The sequence below is a fragment of the Poecile atricapillus genome, chromosome 1 (genome assembly GCF_030490865.1).
Source record: "Poecile atricapillus isolate bPoeAtr1 chromosome 1, bPoeAtr1.hap1, whole genome shotgun sequence".
Classification (NCBI taxonomy): Eukaryota; Metazoa; Chordata; class Aves; order Passeriformes; family Paridae; genus Poecile; species Poecile atricapillus.
In genome coordinates, this window is record NC_081249.1 from 8653001 (window position 1) to 8673081 (window position 20081).

The 20081-nt window shown below is 35.1% G+C and overlaps 1 protein-coding gene across 1 annotated transcript in view; it reads left to right on the top strand.

The window, feature by feature from the left end:
- The window catches only part of RPGR (retinitis pigmentosa GTPase regulator), a 38634-nt gene extending 21717 nt beyond the window's left edge, over positions 1 to 16917 (top strand). Inside the window, exons 8-15 of the mRNA XM_058862355.1 lie at positions 5703 to 5858; positions 6400 to 6524; positions 7635 to 7814; positions 8725 to 8890; positions 10160 to 10266; positions 12001 to 12066; positions 12676 to 12723; positions 13064 to 16917. Of these exons, the coding sequence (XP_058718338.1) occupies positions 5703 to 5858; positions 6400 to 6524; positions 7635 to 7814; positions 8725 to 8890; positions 10160 to 10266; positions 12001 to 12066; positions 12676 to 12723; positions 13064 to 15511 (3296 nt within the window). The 3' untranslated portion in view covers positions 15512 to 16917. The remainder of the gene's footprint in view (positions 1 to 5702; positions 5859 to 6399; positions 6525 to 7634; positions 7815 to 8724; positions 8891 to 10159; positions 10267 to 12000; positions 12067 to 12675; positions 12724 to 13063) is intronic.
- The last annotated feature ends 3164 nt before the right edge of the window (positions 16918 to 20081 follow it).

Sequence of the window (20081 nt, forward strand, 5' to 3'; positions counted from 1 at the left end):
AGTTGCATGTATAGGTATCAGTCCTTAAATCTGTATTCTGAAGGTTCTCTATTAGTTGTCATATATATTTCTCTTGACAGTCTTGTGATGTGCCTTCAAGGTTATGCAGCCAAACTTTCTAAAATATGAATTGAAAATCCAGCTGAGGGAGATTGTGAGTAATATGATTTGGTGTTGTACTGCAAGCCATTGGAAGGCTGGGAAGGATTATGTGTAGTGAGTCAAGCTGCAAGACTCTGGGTTGGTTAAAACTCCTTTGGGAAAACTGTGAGGAGGAAATAGCATTAGCCAATTCAGGAAATAATGTAAACATTTGTCTACATTTCAATGCCTTTGTCTCCCTTCTTCCACCAACATACAGTCTTACCCTGGCAGTATTCTATGTCCCAAAATAAATTTCTTTAGGTGAAATCAGGTAATCATGATTTGTGAAAAAACTGCCATAAATTTGGGACCAACAAACATATAAATCACAGCATTATTATTTATAATGTGAAGTTTTGTAGAAAGAATTTGATTATCATTACTGATTATTTTTAACCATAAATCTGCATTCAACCAATAGATATTTTAACTTAATGGCATTTCATGTGATAAAAAATCGTTATAACTAAAGGCTGTTAGAGAGATTTTGAAGAAAGATACAGACCTGGATGCCATCATCATTATAGTGAAATCTGTACAATAACTAGAACAAAAAGAGGAATATAATTGCCATAGAAAAAATGCAATGAAGAAAATACTGTAATAAGTATGTATGTATGTAATATTTACTTGCTAATGGAAATAAATTCTTTAGTCAAAGGTAACTAAGAAATTTAGTACTGGCTGAGCTGGCAGCTGATGATCAAAGTGTTGAGTGCTAGATGACCTAGTTGAGTCACAAAAAGAGGAAAACTATATTCCACCCAAAAAATACATTTCCTAAAGATTAATAACTGTGATAAGAGTGAAAAGTCAGATTTTTTAAAATGTAATTCAGGTGTTATTAAATAGGTGACAGATGTGAACTTCTGACTAAGACCATTTGAGTGAAAACGTAGAGGACAGTAGAAATACTGTCTCAAATGAAAGACATTTTCAGTAGTCAGAAGTGTTTTCATAGAGAAAATTTTCTGACTCCAAGAAAAATTTGAGGAAAAAGTTGTGAAAAAATGTAGATATGTATACTAAAAATTTGAAGTGTGTGACATACACACATTAATGGCTTTGCACCAGAAACTTCGCTTGAAATGAGTCCTAAATTGCATCTTGAGGTGAAGTGCTGTGACCAGAAACTGAGAATTCTGATGTTATATCTTTAAAGAGGAGAAGAGACATTTACATTTAATTTACATGCAAATGAGCTTTTAAGCTCATTTTTATAAATTAAGAAAGTAATACAATTTTGAAGAAACTCTGAATCTGAAGTGTCATCCTCCATGAATATGGGTGCTGCTTGCCTTTAGTAACACAATATATACTGATGTGGTTTATAGCCTTTCAGGGTCTTTCCAGTTTTTAAGGACATGACATTTCAGTCTTAGGAAATGAGAGTTGAGTGTGTGACTATTGAATATTCCTCTGCTTCATCTATCTCATTTAACATCATGAAAACACAAGAGAAAATGTCATACAGAAAAAACTGTTGCACATCTTGGCTCATTTCTTGACATCATTTCTACTTAGAGTTTATCAAATTAGAAGAAAGCATAATTCAGTTATCTTACAGAGTACAAGGCCAGTTTCTTCCTGACTCTCCTGTGTGATTAGTATATTCCAAAGCACTTCATTTGATTTCTTTTTTATGACAGTTACTTATTCTAGTGGCAATTTTGTATGGTGACGACCGCTGTTATCTGGGTTAATTTATCAAGATACTGTTTTTGGAATCTGTACAAGTATCAGAGTAAAAGGGAGAAAGTGTATATTAAAATAATTCTTTGAGTTTTTTTCTCTGAAATTTCAAAATTATAAACTCAAGTATTTTTTCCAGAGAACAAGAATTAAATTGTAGAGAGCAATAATTTAGGGAAAAGCCCAATTTTTAAAAGATTGGTTTTAGAAATGTTGAATGTTGTATTGGAAACCATCTTCTTTACAAGCTTTATTGCTACTTCTTCCTTTAATATTTACAGTTGTTCTAGACAATAAACAGAATTACATTTAAAAATTCTATCATGTAAAATCTTGATAGCACAAAGCCATTCATTCCATGGCAGTCAGTCAGCCAGTCCAAGATCCTGTCCTCATCCCAGACAAGTTCTCTCAGAGACTGAAAGAAATGCACTGACTACCCCCAATGCTTGCAAGTGCTTTCTGCTGCAAGTGAAAGCTGTTGGTGTCATCACTTTCAAGTGAAATATGGGACAGCAACATTGCCAATTTGTGTGCTTTTTTCAATAAGGTGTTTTAAAAGGTAGAAAAATAATAAATGTGGATCTAGAAATTGAAGAAGAAACAGATGATTTGGAGTGGCCTTAATATCTTGCAGGTTTTTTTCAGATGACGACAGATCCTCTGGGAATAATTTTTTCTGTAGAAGGATATATTACTTCCTTTCATTCTCTGAAAAGAAGGAAAGCAAAGATAACTCTTCAAAGGAAAAAGTGAAGCGGGTCTTTGGGAATAGAACATTTGACATAAGAACATTAGTGCATTAGTATGTAAAATTTTTCATCTTCTGTCTCAAGGTCTTTTAAAAAGAAAAGAAAACCAAGGCACCCTTTTGAAAGAGGACAAAAAGGATGTAAAACCTCTACCTTTTTCTGGCAGAACTCACAATTCAGACCATATAGGATTATTAGATTTTTCAAACCATTCTTAAGTCTGTATACTATTTATACAGAAATCCCCAAATCCAGTTACTAACTCTGGTAATACTGAACATTGTGTTGACAGTTGATTTTTTACAGTAACATTTTTCAGCATAAGCTGTTTAAAAATAAAGCTATTGTGAGAGTGAATAGTTCATTGGCATAATAGAGCAGAAGTAATAATAATAATATTAATAATAATAATAATGTTCAAGGGAAATCAAGAGCCTGAAGTGACAGGACAAGGGGGAATGGCTTCAAACTGACAGAGAGTAGGTTTGGATTGGATATTAGGAGGAAATTCTTTGCTGTGAGGGTGGTGAGGTCCTGGCACAGGTTCCCCAGAGAAGCTGTGGATGCCCCATCCATGGCAGTGTTCAAGGCCAGGCTGGATGGGACTCTGAGCAACCTGGGATGGTGAAAAGTATCCATGTTGCCCATGGCAAGAGGTCAGAACCAGATGATCCTTAAGGTCTCTTCCAACCCAAACCATTCTATGTTCCTATGGTATAAGCTTACCTTTCTGCTTCCTTTTTAGTTCTATGGACTTTTTAACTTCATCTGCAGCCTTAGATACATAGCAGGGAATACATGATTCTGAAAAACATTCTTTGAGCTCACACAGTTCTGTCAGCAATGACATGTTTTAAAAAATAATACAAAAGCTATATAGCTTTTTGCCTAGAACTATTTTATTGAGAGTGCAAATGGTCACGGAGATGAATTACAAAAGATGCCTGGAAAGATGGAGGATAACACAGTTCCAGGGAAATATTCCTGTTCTTCCAAAAAGGGAAATAGGAAGTAAAGAGGCAGCTCTTCCAGTGCTCGAGTGCTGGAGGTCACCTGGAAGAGCAAAACCATTGTCTTCTGTGCAAGCTCTGAAACCATTTCTCTTCATCCTTCAAGGGCCCTCTCGTGGGCTGCTGCTGTGTTCAGAATGATGAAATTCACCCCTGTCATTTTATCAATAAGTGTGTGAAGTTGCTTTTCCATACACTTCTCTTTTCAGGCATTTATAAAGACAGATTGGGGAAAATTCCTCATTTCTACTAAAGGGAGTTATTAGTGAGGTTTGACCTCACTTCTGCACCAGAGTGATGAATCATTTAAGAAAGGTGTAAGGTTTTTTTACTTCCTCTACCCTGATAATTCACTAAGAAAGCAAATTTAGGAGGAGGAACATTTAGATGTCCCTGGTGTATAAAGGCAGAAGAAGAAATTATTAGTCATATAAAGGCACTCTAACCTGATTTGAGATTGGTCTTTTTCCTCATTTTCTGTAGAAACACAGGGAAGAAAAAATTCTGTGCACTTTTTAAGTTAACATTTGAGAACATCTCCCTCTCAACACAAATGCAGAAGATGTAGCATGTTTCATGCTAGGATTAAAGGAAAAAAACCTCATAGTTCACTCAAAGTAATTATGTTACTCAGATGAAACCATGTTGTTAAAATTTCTGCCAGTTTCCAAAGAATTGTTAAAGACAAATGCTGTACTTCTAAACAGAATTTTTGGAATCAGCCATAATGAGAAAGCAGTTTATTAAAATAAAGATGAGATTTTTTTTTTTGCTTAGAGAAAGCTCCTGTCTTTCAGGTGTAGTTTCTAGATTCTTATGTGGGAAGTCTAAATATTACAGGAAAATTCTTACTACTTCTTTTACTTTATAAAGCCCTCTAGAAGGTTTTACTTTCTTGCACTAAAATTTCCAGCAGAGGGAGCTTTACTATTACATTTAGTAAGAATACAGATTTACTCAATATTTTTCATTTACAATTTAAAAAAAGTGTGAGACCACTGGGCTTTTTTTTTATAGTATGAATTCATGACATCTTAGTATGGAACAATTTATAAGAAATTTATAAGAAACAATTAAAGACTTTCCTAGAAAGAACATTTCCATATGTAATGTTACTATTTCATTACAGTTCCTTTAAAATTGGAAAGTTCTTCTTTTAACTTAACATGGAATATTTTTTATTAATTCATAATCTTTCCCGTTTTTGCATAACAATTTTTCAAGTGCTTTATGTAGAATTTCTCTCACTTTTCCTTTGTTGCCTACATGCAAAAAAAAGGGGGCTGGAAATGAAATTCTAGGAAACCTTCTTTTTTTCCCAAAAATCTTCTCTGTTCAACCATGATCTCATCAAGATTTCCAAGCTTCACAATCTTCCCCTGTTGTGATGGAGTGCCAGGGATGGACACAACAAGAATCTTTATTGCTTTGGAGAAGCTCTTATTCTTTTTCCTGGCACAGACAGTCCATTAAACATACAAAATATAAATGTGGAAAGATGATTATTCTGTCACAAGATAACACAATTATAGTATTCTCTGTATTTATTGCAGGACTGATTTGGTAGCTGAACAGAATACTGAAATATATTCTGTTACTGTTTCAGTCTCTTCATACATACAAATTATGAGGTCTTGTCTATTAAATTTAGGGTCATATAATGTTCATGGAGCTAATGAGAAATTAGGATGAGGCTATTGTGAAAATGCATATATATGTATAAATATTGTGATCTGGAATTGATTACAGTACGTAAATTCCCATTCATTTCTTTTAACCTTGCTTTGTGTACATATGATCAGTGGATTATTTTACATTTATGCTAGAAAATATATCACACATTGAACCATTTAAAATTCTTTTCTGTGTATACTTTAGTGCTTCGATTCCTGATTTTTTTATTTTGTTGCACACTAATTGGTAAATGTAATGGATTAATTGGCACATTTTTTAATTGATTAAACTATTTTTATGATGTTTATGTTAGTGGCCTTCCATTTGGCGAATGGAACATAGGTTACTATGTAAATAAAGAAAGAAAGAAATAAACTTATCAGCATAAGTTAACTTTATTATTACATTAACTTTGCCTATATAATTTCAGAGACAGATGTTTACACTTTTGGACTTGGACAATATGGGCAGCTGGGACATGGAACTTTTGTGTTTGAAAGTTCAGTACCGAAGCCTGTGAAACACTTGAGGAGGCATAAAATATGTAACATTGCATGTGGGGAAAATCACACTGCTGTGATAGCAGGTATGGGAGTGCAAAATTCTGGAACCACTTCTAGCAACTCTCTGCTCTACTGTAAAATCTTTCCTTGTGCAATGAACAGTAGGAGACATATCCATGACTGGTTCTAAGGGTGAAATGAGCCAGTGAGAAAGGTGGGCTCAATAGGAATTTCTGACTCACAGCCATGCCATGCATAACTCTGTGTCTTCTGGGGAATTATAACCTCTTAATTATGCCTTGCTAACAAATATTTTTGTTTAGAAGCGTTTGTTTTTCTGTACAATTAAAATCTTTTGTTGGGGTGTTTTTTTTACAACTTATCTAGACCAACATCTCAGACAAATGAAATAATGAAAATATGAATATGAATATGAATAAGAATATGAAAAAATGCATTTTTTTAATAACATTCATCTTTGAAGATCTAAAAATAATTGTTCAGGTTTTGCTTTTGGAAGGGAAATATTCCTTATTTTCATGGGCTGTTACTATGTTTGTAATGGTTCTGTCCTGGTTTTGTATTGAATCTTTGCTTTAACATTCTTTTTATTCCCACATGCAGAGAATGGCCTCATGTTTACTTTTGGAGATGGACGACATGGCAAGCTAGGATTTGGAGAAGAGAGTTTTACAAATCTCTTTGATCCCACTCTGTGTTACAATTTCTTGAAGTTCACGGTCCTTTTGGTAAAACTTTTCTTCACTCTTTTCAGACACCAAGATATTTATCTTTTTATGAAACACATTAATAAAGAAAGCTGAAATTATTTCTTTCTATAACATTTAAATAGTGGACAACATAAACTGAAGGAAAGAGGAAATTATATAGCTTAGCAGTGTTCATTTAGTTTAGAATGTCTTTGACTTGGGCTACACATAGAGATTGCTCTCTAGGGTTTTATTCAGTACTTTTGTGCCACATTGTTTTGGTCTTTAGAGCTTATAGACTGAATTATTTATTGCTCTTGGATGGTTGGAAGTATTGGGAAATTTATATATTTTCTGTGAATACTAGAAAGCCATCTTTTCAATTTTGGCAATTTTTGTACAGTAGGATATCTTTAATTCTTAAGAAAAATTGAGGTGTTAGTTTTTTTAAATCCAAATTGGATAAGAAACCAGGAACAGTCTTTTCTTTTGAGAATTGTGGAAGGGAAGTTTTTTCATCTGCTTCCTGAGCTGTGGAAGAAACAAATGTCACAGAATTGTCAGCATCAAAATTGCTCACATGACTCAGGATTGAACAAAATTTGGGACAAAAGTCTATTTTCACTTCTGTTTGCTGGAATTACAGGTGAAGGAAGTTTTACTGGAAACAGTGATTTTTTTAAACCTTTTAAAAAGTGAAACCTCCAATCTTTATGTAAAAATATTTTGTCTACTGGAGGGTATCAAATTTGTTTTGCATTTTGCTGATTTTGTGATAAAACATTTAGGTTTGAGTCACTGAAACTATCAGTATTGTTCTCATTTGACATGTATCAAAATCATTAGCTAAAATCTCCTGAAAATCAGTGGAAATATCTTTGCTATCTTTTGTATCAAAAATTTGATAGACCTATCTTTTGTTCTGTTCAATACAAATACATTGTATTTAACTAAGAAGATCACTAGTCATTAATAAACATAATTAAATACTTTTATCTTGCTGGTAATTAGGAACTAAATTTGAAGCCATTTGGGATGTCTTACTTTTACTACATTTTTTCTTATAATCTAAGCCCCTAGAGATAATTGTAACAACAGTGCATCCTTGATACTTGCAAATGTAGTAATCAGTCCTTTTTTGAGCTGCAGGTTGCTTGTGGGGGTTGTCACATGCTGGTTTTTGCTGCTCCAAGACCTAAAGGATCTGAGGTAATCTTGGAAGATTTATGTGAGCCTCGTTTGACTGCTACTCTCCCTAAAATGAGTGGGGACTTTGTACTAGCAAACACTTTGCAATTATCAGCAGCACGGATACGACGTCGAGAGAGGGTAAGATTTAGAGTTGGCACACTTCTTTCAGGAAACAAAATCACTTTTAAAGCAGAAGTCACAGCATATACCAAGCAGTTAAATATATCTTCCTAAATTAAGTGTTTAATTTTAAGGTATAATATGAAAAAATATATACTTACCATGGTCCCAAAAATTGGTGCTGGACAAAAAAAAATAGGAATTGGTCAGATTTTGCTTATTTATTTCTGTGAAATAGATTCAAATTGAGTTTGTAATTTTTTTTTTTGTTCTAAAATGTAGAACATTTTACTAAACTAAAACTAAAATGCAGTTTCTTTGCATTTTTTAAACTGTCTTAGAAATATTTTTTTAAAATATAGTAAGAATATGGCTCTTTCGCTGTTCCCTTTGTGTTCTTGAATTTATTAAATAATTTCATAATTTATAAAATACCAAAGGAGAAGATTAGATGTAGCTACTTAAAATAATATTTTCTGCTCTTTTATCTCCATTACACATTCCATGTGGTTTCCTTAAAAAGCACAATGAATTGGATCATTTCACTTACATGTCTGAGAAGTAACTCTACCAAAACCTGAGTTTATTCTGTAAAAATGTATTGATGTTGTGGATTAAATACCTTGATGTTATTTGAGAGATTAGTTTTTCATTTTAAATTGCAAAAAAAAAAAAAGTTATTTTTCTCCTTTGTATTTTAGGATTGCTTGGAATCATTGCATAGAGGTGATCTTAAAAATCCCATTGTGCACTTGCCCACTTTCTAGTCCTACAAATAATTAAGATTTTAAAGATATTTGTTTCTGCTTATTAAGTTGCAACACTGTATCCCCAGCTAAAAGCAAATACCACTGATTAGCAGGAGAGATTGCTTACATTTTGTTCTTCTACCCTTTTCCTCAATCTCTTGTTTTTCACTCTTCTAAAGGAAAGGTCACCAGAGCAGTTTGTTCGAATGGCACAAACTCTGCCTCCAATGGGGGAAAGCTCCTTAAAATCTTCGTTGCCTGTGACAAGCAACACCAGCCCATTCTGGTTTTCTGCAAAAAGTCATCCTAAAGCTGAATCTGTAAGGGATGGAGACCATGAAAAAGGTGAAGTGTCCCCCCATCTTGCTGCTGTTTGCTGATAAGAATGGTTTAACTCTCATCATTCATAAACAAATGTTCTGTTTGAACCTGAAAGAAGGTTCAGTCTCAGATCTCAGGAGAGTCTTGCAGCATAGAGACATGAAAGCTGAGAAAGGCAGACAAAAATTGCCTCAACTGTTCTTGTTTGCAAAAGAAGTTTAAAGATATAGAGGGGCTTGAGTGAAAGAAAAACAACTTATAAATTATACCTGTGGTTCCTTAAACCTTTAGAAATAAGATTTCATGAAAATACTGCAAGAAAATTAACTGCTTACTTTTCAGAAAAAAAAGAAAGAAGGAATTACAGACAAAAAAAGTTAGGAAAAGTCTTAAAGACATGGGTAAGCCCACAAGGAATTTGGATAAGGAAAGATAAGAAAACTCATTCTTACAGGAACTTTCTTCTTCACTTGGAAATGCAAAAGTACTCTTCACTCTTTGTTATCTAAGTTGATAAGAATTTATATTATTCTAGCTAATGGAAAAGTCTGGATAACCATAATACAGCACTGGACTTTGGCACAGGTTCTCTAGAGCTGTTCTGGACTTATCTGGGTTTGTGGACATGTGTAATTTCCTGGGAAGAACAATGCTGAAAGTGTGGAATGTAATAGCTCAGATTTACTGGACAGACAAATCTAATTTGAAAATAATCAATTCATAGAGTGAAGATGATTGTTTTTAAATCTGCCAGCATGCCCATTATAATTTCTAGTTCCAGGAGAGTAATGCAGTGAAATTTGAATTTCCTTTAAAGTCTTCTTAGGCCTAAAACCTTGTGTTTTGTGCTGTTCAAAATGGTCATAGACCTGATGAGCTTAATGATGTTATGATGCTGCATTAAACTCCCTGTCTCTCCAGCCATTATATAGGTAATGTGCAATGGAGATAACATGACTGCAGCTGATTTGGTCTAATGGTTACCCTACTATTAAAGAGATAATCCAAAAGAATCTTTGTTTCATGTAATATTTAGACTTTGAAAGCCTGCAGAAATGGTCAGAGATCTATGCTGAGATCAGATTGCTGAGCTACCTCTGTTGTTGATACTGATGAAAGGAGATGGAAGTGGTTTTGCTGTGTCTTGGGCTGGGGAAATGAAGAATCTGTGGATTTCAGTTCTATGCTAGTAAAACAGGAATAATGTCTGTTTTATACGAGTGGGGTGTTCTGTTTTCTATACAATGCTTGTTCCTATGACATTTATTTATTTCCCCTTATTTTACCTTGTAGAAAATAACCATCAAAAAGATAAACCTGGTGAAGTCTCTTCAGATCTAGATTCAGATAATGAAAATATTGACAGAAACCTTGGGGATACAACTGACATCCTAAATATGGTAATAAATTCCAGTAATGGATCTGTAATTCAGTAATTTTTGTGCAGGGGGAGACAAAGAAGCTAAATCGTGTTTCAGGCTCTAATACAGAATTCCTGACCAGCCCAGATCATGTGTGACACTGAGAGGTACTGACACACTGTTAAATGAGCATGCATTTTATATCATCATTACCCTATGCTAAAATATGTTTTAATTTTCCAAGTAATATTGTGATATGAGATTGAAGAAGTCCAAGTAGTGCAGTGCCTCCACATGCTTTAGCTCTGGAAAGCAGAAAGAAAAGGTAAAAGATGCTGGAGGCCACATGGTGATCTCTATCTCTGACCTTGCTTTTCTTGATGTCTTCCAACAGAGAATTGCAGGAAATGAAGCAGGAGAGCATCTTTTCCTGTTTTGAGAAGAGGTTTTTTAATACAGGTGGATCATATTAAAGGGAAGGCCAAAATCCAGACATTCTGATTATTTGGTGATCCCCCAGCTTGTTCCTACATATTTCTTTTATTTAAAAAATATGTTCACCTTATCACTTGTACAACTTTCCAAAACATTTTGTACTCTCGGCTGAAAGGAGCATGGCCTGGCCTTAACACAGCCACAGTTATGCTAGAGGGATTGAACATCTTACAGGAATTATTTGTTTGCATTGAAAAGTACTTAGTAATTTAACAGTCTGTTTATGCATGCCATTTATTTAACATTATAAAACTTTCTTTTGATTTTTGATTCTTCACACACAAAGAAAAAAGTGTGATCAGATATAATGCACAGCATAGCCTTCATTAATTTACTGAAGCACTAATTGAGTGTTGCACGCTTTATGTGCTAGACTTCCTTCTCCTTCTCAGTTTTATACCTATCGTGAATCAATTTTAAAACATTTTAAAAAATTCTAAGCATAAATTTGAAAAAAAGCCCATCAGGCAAACTTGTCAAAGTACAGAACAAATGGTTACTCTTCTTGGATCTGAATGAAAACAATCTGTTACAACACAGGTTTTTTTCAATTTTTCTAGACTGTGGCAACATACATCTTATTGACACACGTGATAAGAGGAGGAAAAAACCTTTTGTGTCATGTTGTTGATACAAATTACTGGGAGTCTGAAACCAGAACTGTTCATGCTCTCTGTATTAAAAAAGAATATAGTGGTTAAATGATGAGTAGTTAACAATCAGCAGCAGACAATATTATTATATTGATATTTAGAATATAGGGCAAGGGATGAGTGAAATTTCATTATATATTCCCACCTAGTAATATTCTATGTTGCCTTTTGGTTTCTTGCTTTATGTGGAAGAGATAAAGGCATTAGATTCCAAGGAAAAACTCTGCTGTGTAGCGTTTCTTTGAAGATGTTCTTTCAAGGCCGTGGTACCAAACGGGATGTTGAGTTCAAGGCTGTGATGAGAAAGGAGTAAGGTTATATTTGTAAACTCACAGTGAGTGGAAGGTGGATCTCAAACATGCCTGTGGGCTCTAAGAAAGGTCAGGGTAGTGCTCAGTCTCTACAGACAGTTTAGGTGTTGACATTTATTCACCACTCTCTGCATGAGCAGTAAATGATGGAGTGGAAGTGGATGAGCTGAATGATCACACAGGTGTGTCTCACCCTGACTGTGCAAAAATATTAAAATGTTCATAAAACAGCTTTGTTTAGTAGAATTGGGATTTGATGCTACTTTCTGTATTAAATTTATTTATTTTTTTAATAGAGATCTTATTTTTTGCAGACACATGCAATGAAGTTGAATCCTGGTGACTGGTCCTTAAAATTATCACCACTCCAAAAACAGAAGGTACTGTAACTAGTTATATATTTGTATATTGATAGTGATGTTTAAAAAAAATCTGCAATTCTTGCATTGTCCTAGTACTCAGTTATTTTGCTTTGAGTTTTTAAAAAGTCAGGCAAATTTTGCAGACATCCTCTTGCTAATTTTCTGAATATCCGTGACCTAAAATTCTAAGAAGCTGCATGAAGGCAGAGAGAATTTGGGCAGGCACCTAGAACTCCACATATCCAATGCAGTTTGAAATGGGTATATAATATTTCACCAGTTTAAGGAGCGAGAGATTATCATATACACCTTGTAACTTCAGGTGATAACATATATTTCTACTGATTTGTTGCTAAGAAAATATTTCGGGGCACAGTGTGAATAAAGATTTTATTTACAGATATTCACCATGAAGTATATTTAAAGGAGCAATAATACTGGTCTTAATTATGAAATTAAAGTACTTTTTAATACCTTTCTATTTCACTCTTAAAGTGATCCCAGCTTTTCAGCACTTTTTTATATTTCATTAAAATTTTGGTTTAGATTTTTAAAGTTTTTAATCATAATTCGTTACATTAGTGTAAAATGTAAAGCAGAAAGACAATAGATTTTCAAACTTCTTAGGAAGGGCATAACAGTGAGCACATCAGAAGATTTCCAAAAGAGGAAGGTGTAAGAGAATGTATTAATTTCCTTCTGCTTGCACAGCCTCATGCATTGCTCCTGCTCTGGTTTATGGGATGTGGTACTGGCTATTCTTACTGAATTTCCTTGGATAGTGAGAAAAGTGTGCACTACACTGATCATTAAGAAGATGTCACATTCTTCTAATATGTGCACTTGTAAATTCATTTTATGTGAAATATTCTACCTTTTATGCTGTCTTTTAGTCCCCTCTCACAAATTGTTTCTTTTCTTGTTCAGATGCTTTTGTAACCTTTTTCTTTTGCTGTCATTTGTCTTTAATGCTTTTTTTCTTTCTTTTTAATTTTCTGCTTCTCATGTGGAATAGAAGAACAATAAAAATGTGAAACTGAAAAGAGATGGTAAGGGTGGGCTGGAAAACAAGGATTCTGATTTCACAAAGGAGGGCTCAGTGTCAGAGTCTGTATCTTTACAAAAGCAACCTTCACTTTCAGAGTCACCTGGACAAGATTTAGAAAACACTAGTGCCTTTATAGGGAAGCTTGTGGCCAGAAAAAGTATAAAGAAAGGTAAATCTGAGCATGCACAAAGTGATACTACTTTGAAAAGTGGTGCTCAAGAAATTACTGATGAAAAAAGCATATTAGTGAAAACGGAAAAAGAGTGTGTGGAAAATCCTGAAATTTTCAGAGAGGATGGGACATATAATCTTCCCACTGAAAATCAAATTCTGACTGAAAAAATAAATTCTTCCAATAAAAAGCCAAAAGCTGTTAAATCTAAGCAATCCCTTAAAATAGAGGTAGTTCCTTCTGCTCCCAGGGATCAGCCCCAGACTGATTCATTAATTGTACAAGAATACATTCCTGTTAAAAAGCAAGGGAGTCAGAAAACAACAGAAAGTCAAAACAAATTAAAGGATGGTATTGAAAAATCTGACAAGTGCGAAAGAATAAATGTCACAGGAGAAGAAAGTGGTGCAGAACAGAAGGAGCTTAAAAAAACCCATCAGTTTCTGAAACAAATATCTGTAACTTCATCTTCAACTGAGGAAAGTACTAATGATATCCAAAAATACATACTTAAGGAAGAGGTCCACTATGAACACAGAGTTGTCCAGAGGGCAAGGAGAACAGTGACACATCTGGACTTAGAGAAAGACAGTGAGATTGAGGAGATGAAAGCTACAAACAGTGAGAAACAATGTGTAGAACAGACTGATTTAAAAAGCCTGAATGAGGAAGAAACAAGCTCTGATGCTAAATCTGATGAAGACAGGCCATTAGAAATTAAGAATGAGGAGGAATCTGATCAGGAGCAGGAGAGTGAAGCCAGTGAAAAGAACGAAGACAGGCCATTAGAAATTAAGAATGAGGAGGAATCTGATCAGGAGGAGGAGAACGAGGGCAGTGAAAAGGGTGAAAGTGGAAAAGAAAAACTGGATGAAACAATTGACAGTGAAGGTAAACTAGGGGAGGAAGAAGAGAGTGAGGTTAAAAAAGATAGAGATGAAGTTTCGGTAGAAAAAGATGAAGAGGGAAAAGATAATGAGGAAGAAAATGAAGAATCACAGGCTGAAAGAGACAGTGGAAATGAGGGTGCAGAGGAGGTTGAAGAGGTCAGCCTGCAAGATGGCAAAGATCAAGGAGATGAGCAAGGCAGGTTGATAGAGAAAGAAGAAATGTTGAGTGAGGGAGAAAATGAGGATATGGAGGAGAAGCATGAGAAAGAGGAAGGCACTGAAAAAGAAAAAGAGCAGGTCAAAAGTGAGGGAAGAGATGAGAGTGAGGAAGAAGGGGAAGATACAGAGGAAGAGGAAGAAAAAGAGGTAGAAGCAGAAGAGGAAGGAGAAGATGAAAAGGATGAAGGAAAAAACAAAGAAAAGGAGAATGTAAAAGACAAAAAGGGTGAAGAGGAGGATTTGGGAGAATCGTTGTCAGGGAGGGAAGAAGAGGTATCTGAAGAAGAACAGTATGAGAAAGATGCAAATACAAAAACTAGGGAAGTGGGTGAGGAAGGAGTGGAAGAAGAAAAAGATGGGGAGGATGAAGTGGAAGAGGGAACAGAGGATGAGAAAGAGGAAGGAACAGAGGCAGAAGCAGAAGGGGAGGAGGGGGAAGATGATGAAAAGGAAGAAGGGGAGGAAAATGAAGAGGAAGGGGAAAATGAAGAGGGAGAAGGAGAGGAAGAAGATGAGGGAGTAGGGGAGGAAGAAGAGACTGTTGGAGAAGATGAGGGAGAACAGGGATTGGAAGAGGAAGAGGAAGATGAGGAAGAAGGAGTGGAAGCAGAGGCAGCGGAAGAAGAGGGGGATGAGGAAACAGTAGAGGAAGAAGAAGAGGTAGAGGAGGGAGAAAAGGGAGGGCAGGAAGAAGAAGGGGAAGAGGGGGTAGAAGAGGAAGAGGGTGAAGAGGAAGAAGAAGAAGATGAAGAGGGGGAAGAAGAAAACGGAGAAGAGGGCGAGGAGGAAGAAGAAGAGGGAGAAGGGGGAGAAGGTGAAGAGGAAGAGGGGGAAGAAGATGAAGAGGAAGAGGATGTAGGAGAGGAGGAAGAAGAGGATGAGGGAGAAGAAGATGAGGGTGAGGAGGAAGAAGGAGAAGAAGAGGAAAAAGCAAAATATAAAAAGAAAAACTATAGTAGCAAACTTCAAGAAAAGAAAAGCAAACCCAGGAAGCCAGAAAAGTTGGGAAGAAGTACTGCTTTACCAAACAGCTCTAAACAAAACACAAAATCCAAACATCGTGTAGCAAATGGTTTACATAATTCAGAACAATTTTGGAACAATGTACTACCTCATTATTTAACTCTAAAGTAGCAGAGACTACTGGAGATGCATTTTAAGCCTATTCAGGAAACAGATTTATATTACTTAAACTTTTCAAGGAATCAAAGCATACTATGATGCATATAATGTAAGTGCCAATTTCTTGAAAAAGATTGAAGAAAATGTTTAGATTTAGGATACTTTTATGAGAGAAATCATACTTTATTGATACAATAATTTTCACAATCATGTTTATCAAGTAGGATATATAAAAAAATTAATTGCTGAGAAGGTAAACTGTGTTTGCCTATTAATCAAAGTGTAATGTCATGCTGACAAATGAATTATACATTTTAACAGTATAATCTTTGCCTTTGAATCAGCAATACACCAATTATAGTTGCAGGACAGTTTACTCGATAATGTGCCTTACATAAAAGGAGTTTCAATAAATTAGCAAATGTACCTATTTATTAATTTATTATTAATTTATTCCCCCTACTTTTTTTCTGCTCATACACTGGTAAAATGTTCAAGTATTTAAATTAAAAGAAAGGACAAGTTGCCAAATTTACATGGGGCAGCAGATGGGAGGTAAAGAAATGCAGGCCTGAGTAAGTGATGGCCTAGGACTTTTCAAGGGCTTTAAGGCTGACTTCTTATTTTGGTATCAGCACACAACTCTGTGTAAAAAGACACACACAGATCTCAGAATCTGGCATAGATTACATGAGAATGCAGGGATAATTTTTGATCATTACACTTGATGATTAGATAGAACTAAGAATTTGAAATGAACACCTCTAAAACTTTTTTTATTTGTTTGTACTGTGCAATACACAAAAGATTCTATATCTGCCTATGAAAGACTACATCACATTAGTCCTCTAACTCTCAGCTACTCCAGGAGGGGGAATATATATTGTTGCTGTGTGAAATACATATGTTTTCAGGTTCAGAGCCAAAGCTCCTCCTCAGTGGAGGAGATTTATGGTTTTCTGTCCTAAAAAAATCCTGTCTGTAATCTCCAAAAAGAGGTAAAACCCAACAAGTCAGACGGAATAGTAAAGAAAGTGGCAAAAAAGTCTGAATTCTATTTGGAAAAGACAAAGTTAACACTTTTAGAGTTTGCTTAAAATACACAAACAAATCTTACAAATTATTTTTAGACGATAATGTATCACTCTTTCAACTATTAGGAACTGAACTGGCAAATGAAGAGATAGGGACTCATCATGCAGTATTGCTACTTGAATATTATGCCAACAGGTAGTCTGAGAAATGTTTGTAAAAAGAGCTCAGTAGATATTCTCTAGAAGAATAGTTATTTAAAGCCCACTTGAAAATGAGGAGAGAAGAAGAAAGGACTCAAAATGAGTAAATGTCATTCAATAAAAATGTGAATAGAATCAATACATATGTTGAGATTATGCAATATTTTAATTTTTTTTTGTAAGATACTGGCATTAAACAATCTTTGACACAACGTCTCCAGAATTTATTTTCTAAAAAGCCTGTAGTAGATCAGTAGTTTGCCAGTAAATCCTAGTTCCAAGTGCAACCTTCCTTCCTCACTCACGCCTTCTATACTGCATTTGAAGGTAAGATCACTTCAGTCACGTGCTGTGCCTAACTACAGCAAAAAGTTACCCCAGTGACTTTATTTTGTCCCTGTGAAATTTGTTTCAAACTTTGGAATTCTCTGGAACACATTGTCTTGACATCAGCATGTGTCTTTGGAGCAGGGTAAGTATCCTCATATTCTGTTAGAGAATATTTTATCAGTTAAATGCCTTTCCCAAGAAATCAGATCTCTCTAACAATGGAGTCATCAGATGTTTTGACAGAGTGCTGTGTTATCACTCAACTCCTCTAAAAACACTTCCCTTTGAAACTAAGCAGAACTCTGATGTGTTATTTTATCTTTCTTAGGGAAAATTAGGATGTTACTGTAATTAAACTTAGAGTAGTATTGAAAAGTATTTTTATAGGCCTAAAACTGGGTTTCTTGGATATGACATCTACTTCTTTGTGGTTCTAGAATTCATCCTTGGAAGAAAACTGGGCTGTGAAGAATGAAACAACCCTGTTATTTCTAGTGAAAAATATTTCCTAGAGAGAGGGAGAGAGAAAAAAGAGAGCATTTTAGAGCAAGAAATTTCCAATTCCACATAGAAATAGCTTTTCATTTACTCTTTGGTTGCAGCATTTAGTGTTAATTCTTAGGCAAATGAGGCCTATTTGTTGTTTCTCTCTGAACATATGCTGATAGCAGAAAGCTTTCCAAGAGAGTGAAGGAAGCCAATTTATGGGCATCTCTTCTTTGTTTTGTCTGGATGAAAATTCATTGATTTGAGAACTGATTTTATGTAGTTTTGTGGATCATTCCTGTGGTAGGGAAAATCAGAGCTTTACTCCAGCACTTCTAAGGGTTTTCCACAGACTCGTTACATAAATTGTGCTCTGTGCCAGCATTTCTGGGCTTTGAGGGGACTTTGGAACTCCGTTAGCATAACGAGTGGAATTTTATTTAGTTTGACTCATTCTGGTTTATAAAGTTTGCTACTAGTGGTTTTGTGAAAATTCAGTATATCCTTGGTATTTATTACAGCACACAAAGAGATTTATATGCAGTACTGAAGAAACATGACAGAAATAGTCCAGAATTAGTTTTTAATAGAGAAAAAAAATCCTGCATTAAGGAGAGAAGACAACAGACAATTGCTCAGACCAAAGATCTGTCCATCTTTTTTCTACCAGTGGCAACTGGTCAGTGCCTGGAAAAAAAAAAAATAGAATATTAGAGTAGCACAAACATGTGGTGTTACTTTGCCTTTGTTACTTTTCAGTATAATGAATATATTCAACATTTTCTCTAATTTGTGGTTCAGCAGATACATGTATTGCATTTAACATCCATTTTCTTCACATGAATTTCTTTCAATCAATTTCTAACCTTTTTAGCATGTTTTGGAAAATAATTCTTAGATTTCTTTACACATTGTTTGGAGAAGTAACTCCTCTTTTTTATTTGCCTCATTTGATGTCTTTGTATTCTTGTCCTAGAAAAAAGAGCATTTATTCCCTCTTCATTATTTATTCCCTAATGATTGTCATGTGGAAGAACTGTTCAGTTCTGTGGTTTAAGTCTAGCATAAGTGGTTTATTGATTAATTAATTACAGTTAACCAGCAATCAACTGCCTACATGTTTTCAGTCAAGAGCAGCAGTTGACAGCAACACTGGACATCCTTAAAGTGTTAATAAGCAGCTGTGAATTTCTAGGCACTCCCTGCAGCTCATCTCAGAAGTTTGAATCCCCTGCACAGTCCCCCAGACATTCACAGAATTTCAGATGCAGGTATCCAATCCCAACACCTCTGGCTCTCAGAGGGGTGAGGTGCAGGTCTGCTGCTGCCTCACAGCTCTGGCCAGAGGGGAGGGTGCCTTGGAATATTCTGTAGCACAGCTCTTCTCTTGTGCCTGCAAAATTCCAGCAGATAAGTTTCTCCATTATAGCTGAACATATCAAACCATTTATTCAGGTAGTAGATCCCTTTGCATAATTGATGCTGAATAACAAAAACATCCTTCTCCAAACTACAAAAAATGTCCAGGTTTCACTCATTATTTTTTGTTCCAGTTTCTTATCTGGATGAGTATGTGGATATTTTTTAGAATAAGGCCTTTCAGAATCATGCAGGACATGTAGTTTTTGTTTTTATTTCTCTTAGGGTTTTTTCCCTCCTAGCTTTCCTTACCTTTACGCATCTATTAATATAAATTTTAGCTTATTTTCCCCCAAGATGACACTACCTTCTAGATCCTATCTCTCATAAAACATTAAGGATCTGTAAAAAGGCCAAAAAAGGGCAAAGTAAATGTGAAAGGGTAATTTTTGATCTAATTTCTAATTGTGGAAGTGGCAGTGTTTAGTACTGTGGCATTCTAGGAGCAACTGAGCAAATTCTTTGCTTGCACAAATGGCAAACCCACAGTATTGTGCTCAGTAAAGTTCTGAGCATGTTTGGAATCCAGAGTCACTCACTGAGCTGGAACATTCTTATACACTTATTTATGTTTTAATGGAGACAGGAGAGGTTAACTTTTTGCATATTGAAAGGATTTTGGAGAGACAACATTGGCATCAGAAAATTGCATTGCAGGGAGCGACAGAGGTTTTATTTTTCTATTGCCAAAAGGAGAAGCAAGTACACTTAATCGCTCTTTTTTTTTAAAGGATTTATGATAGTCCTCGTTGCTTTTTTACTTGTCAATCTCACACTATAATAATTTAAACAAATATTAATACCATTATCTCAAACCCCCATGCATAGTTATAATAATAATTCTTATTAGGACCCTGAAATGTCTAGTATAAAAATATTTACCATTGTGGTTTTCTTATTTCTCCATCATTGGAGAATGACTCAGAAATTACTCTTTTGGTCTGTGGTGGGTTGCAGGGCATCCTGCTGGAGTGACCCAGGTTCAGTGATATGGATTTAGAGCCTTGGAATTTGCAAAGGTGGCTCTAAAAAGAATTTTATGTTAAATAAAGCCTTTATCTGAACCCTTTTTGTAAGGATATAGACCACAGTAATATTGAAGAGTAATATTT